Source organism: Macrobrachium rosenbergii, chromosome 31, assembly GCF_040412425.1.
Source record: "Macrobrachium rosenbergii isolate ZJJX-2024 chromosome 31, ASM4041242v1, whole genome shotgun sequence".
NCBI lineage: Eukaryota > Metazoa > Arthropoda > Malacostraca > Decapoda > Palaemonidae > Macrobrachium > Macrobrachium rosenbergii.
This window is the reverse complement of record NC_089771.1, coordinates 20,852,884-20,855,354: the sequence shown is the minus strand read 5'-3', so window position 1 is coordinate 20,855,354 and position 2,471 is coordinate 20,852,884. Positions and strand designations below refer to the sequence as shown.

At 36.7% G+C, this 2,471-nt stretch overlaps 1 protein-coding gene across 1 annotated transcript in view; it reads right to left on the bottom strand.

The window, feature by feature from the left end:
* Window positions 1–1,471: 1,471 nt before the first annotated feature.
* LOC136855248 (uncharacterized) overlaps window positions 1,472–2,471 on the bottom strand; it is a 1,758-nt gene continuing 758 nt past the window's right edge. The window contains exons 1-2 of the mRNA XM_067132147.1: window position 2,471; window positions 1,472–1,892 (exon numbers count right to left, since the gene is read on the bottom strand). The exon at window position 2,471 is cut by the window's right edge and continues 758 nt beyond it. Of these exons, the coding sequence (XP_066988248.1) occupies window positions 1,584–1,892; window position 2,471 (310 nt within the window). The 3' untranslated portion in view covers window positions 1,472–1,583. The remainder of the gene's footprint in view (window positions 1,893–2,470) is intronic.

The following is a 2,471-nucleotide window of genomic DNA, read 5'->3' as shown; positions in this document are numbered from 1 at the left end:
GCCCCGTGATTGTGTTAAATTTTGTCATTAATATCGATAGTTCTTCAGTGTCACTGCAATCAGCTCTTAGTCTTCACTGAGGTTTACCGCTGTTGACGATGTGCACAAACTGTCGTTTTGGCAACTTGTAATCAGAAGAGGATATGTATATTAATTAATGGTTTTGCAAGGGAATTTAGGCATCAGTGGAGATTATAATCCGATTGATTCTTGGCTTAGTTTTTATGTTTTCGGTCCTTAATATATGCCATTCTGCTTTAGGTCTATCCTTGTGTAACTGCCAGGTAAAAACGCCATTTTCAACATTTTGCAAAGATACATGACAACCTCAAGTAAAACAATTTATGCTAGTGGTCAAAGTCTTTCATTTAGAGTTGGGTTTCGGAAAGTTTACTCTCTATTGTTGGCGTTTGAGTTCTCGAAAAAAAAAACAATTATTCGATGCAAAGACAGTTTCTGATTACATATTGCTACGCGTTATTATTATTATTATTATTATTATTATTATTATTATTATTATTATTATTATTATTATTATTATTTCAGTAGATGACACCTATTCGCATGGAACAAGCCTACGGGGCCACTGACTTGAAATTCAAACTTCCAAAGAATGTTGTTTTCAGCTTCCCACCGAAGCAGTAACTGGTCACGATACAGAGCCAGTGATTTTTCATCGCCCTGGGGGAGACTCGAACCCGCGACATTTGAGCGGCAAGCCACGACACTAACCACTATACCAGCGGACCAGCTATGAGTAGGTCAAATGCAACGCATCGATCGGTAGGAATGAAAGACAATTAAGGGAGTTGAAAGAGAAAGAACATAGACAGAATTTCATCAGATGTCATGATGTGTTGAATATCACTCAACCATATCAATGCATTCTTGAACCCCTTTTATATGCCCAGAGAGAGAGAGAGAGAGAGAGAGAGAGAGAGAGAGAGAGAGAGAGAGAGAGAGAGAGAGAGAGAGTCTCAGAAAACCTGAGTGTCTCAAAACCAAGTTTAGACTTACTTTTCTGTGTGGATAACTTTACATGAAATCGACGGTAAACTTTACATGAAATCGACGGTAAACTTTACATGAAATCGACGGTAAACTTTACATGAAATCGACGGTAAACTTTACATGAAATCGACGGTAAACTTTACATGAAATCGACGGGTAAACTTTACATGAAATCAGACGGTAAAACAGCCACTGACATAATTCTGATATGCTTAGCAAAGCAGCTATCTTGTTAATAGGTAATTATTTGATTTACTAAATCCTTTCGTAGTTCTTGCTAATTATTAAGGATAGAAAAAATAAAAAAATTCACATAAACAACAACTTCAAAAATACCATATATATATATATATATATATATATATATATATACTATATATATATATATATATATATATATATATATATATATATATATATATATGCACACTACCAGTACCATGTTGTGGCAGGCCTCAAAACCCTAAAATGTCAACCTTCACTTAAATTCAACTGGCATCGAAAAAGAAATTCACAACCATCTGAGTGCTTCGAATTCGACACTTTCCCACAGTCAGCCGACGCGACAAAAATCAGCGATTGACAGCCGACTCTTGAGCCATCATCGTCAGCGCTTGCTCGTACGTCGGAAGACCCTGGTTCTCCTCGAAGGGGGTATTCTGCTTCTGACACTTTGTGCACGGCGGCCTCTCTCTTCTGCCGACCAAGTAAAAGGGAACGTTTGATGCATGATGACTGCTGTGACCGTGCGGACTATGTACGGCTATGTGACTGTGCGAATGACCTGGCGACAATATTGATAGGTCATATAACTCGTTGTACGGAGGCGGTTTGGCCACAACGATTTCGTAAGGCGGCGGTTCCAGGGATGCCGGCGAGTCCTGCGTGAAGAAGAAAACAAAAGCGGTTTTGAACTTCCGGTAAATCTGGGTTTCTCTTAAAAAGATTATCCTAGAGTTCTTAATACGGCTATTCAACACCTTTCCTACGTGGACACATTTTACATTGAGGGAGAAATTTCTGTAGGCCATATTGAACTGAATATTCAGATGTTACTCTTTTGTAGGTAATTCTACATACATATAATTTCAACAGATCTAAATGAACTTCGACTGAGGTACTATCTTCTACATAAATCACAGATTAATTTTTCTTTCTTTAACATACCATTCGGCAGTTTTAATGCGATGGGCCAAGTCATTTAAAATATTGTTTAGATTTAACTCTCCACTGATCTCTTTTAAAAATACATTTTCTTTACTAATATGCTAACAGGATGGCCATTTGTTTTATATTAACTTAATTTTTTTTCATAAATTTTCTAATTTTTATATGATATCCGCTGGTACCTCATAATAGCTATTAATCAAAATCAAATTTATATACGTTTAATTTTACTCACTCACACCTTTATGTAGTTGTAAATTGAAGATCTCTCAACAACCAGGTTAACACTCACC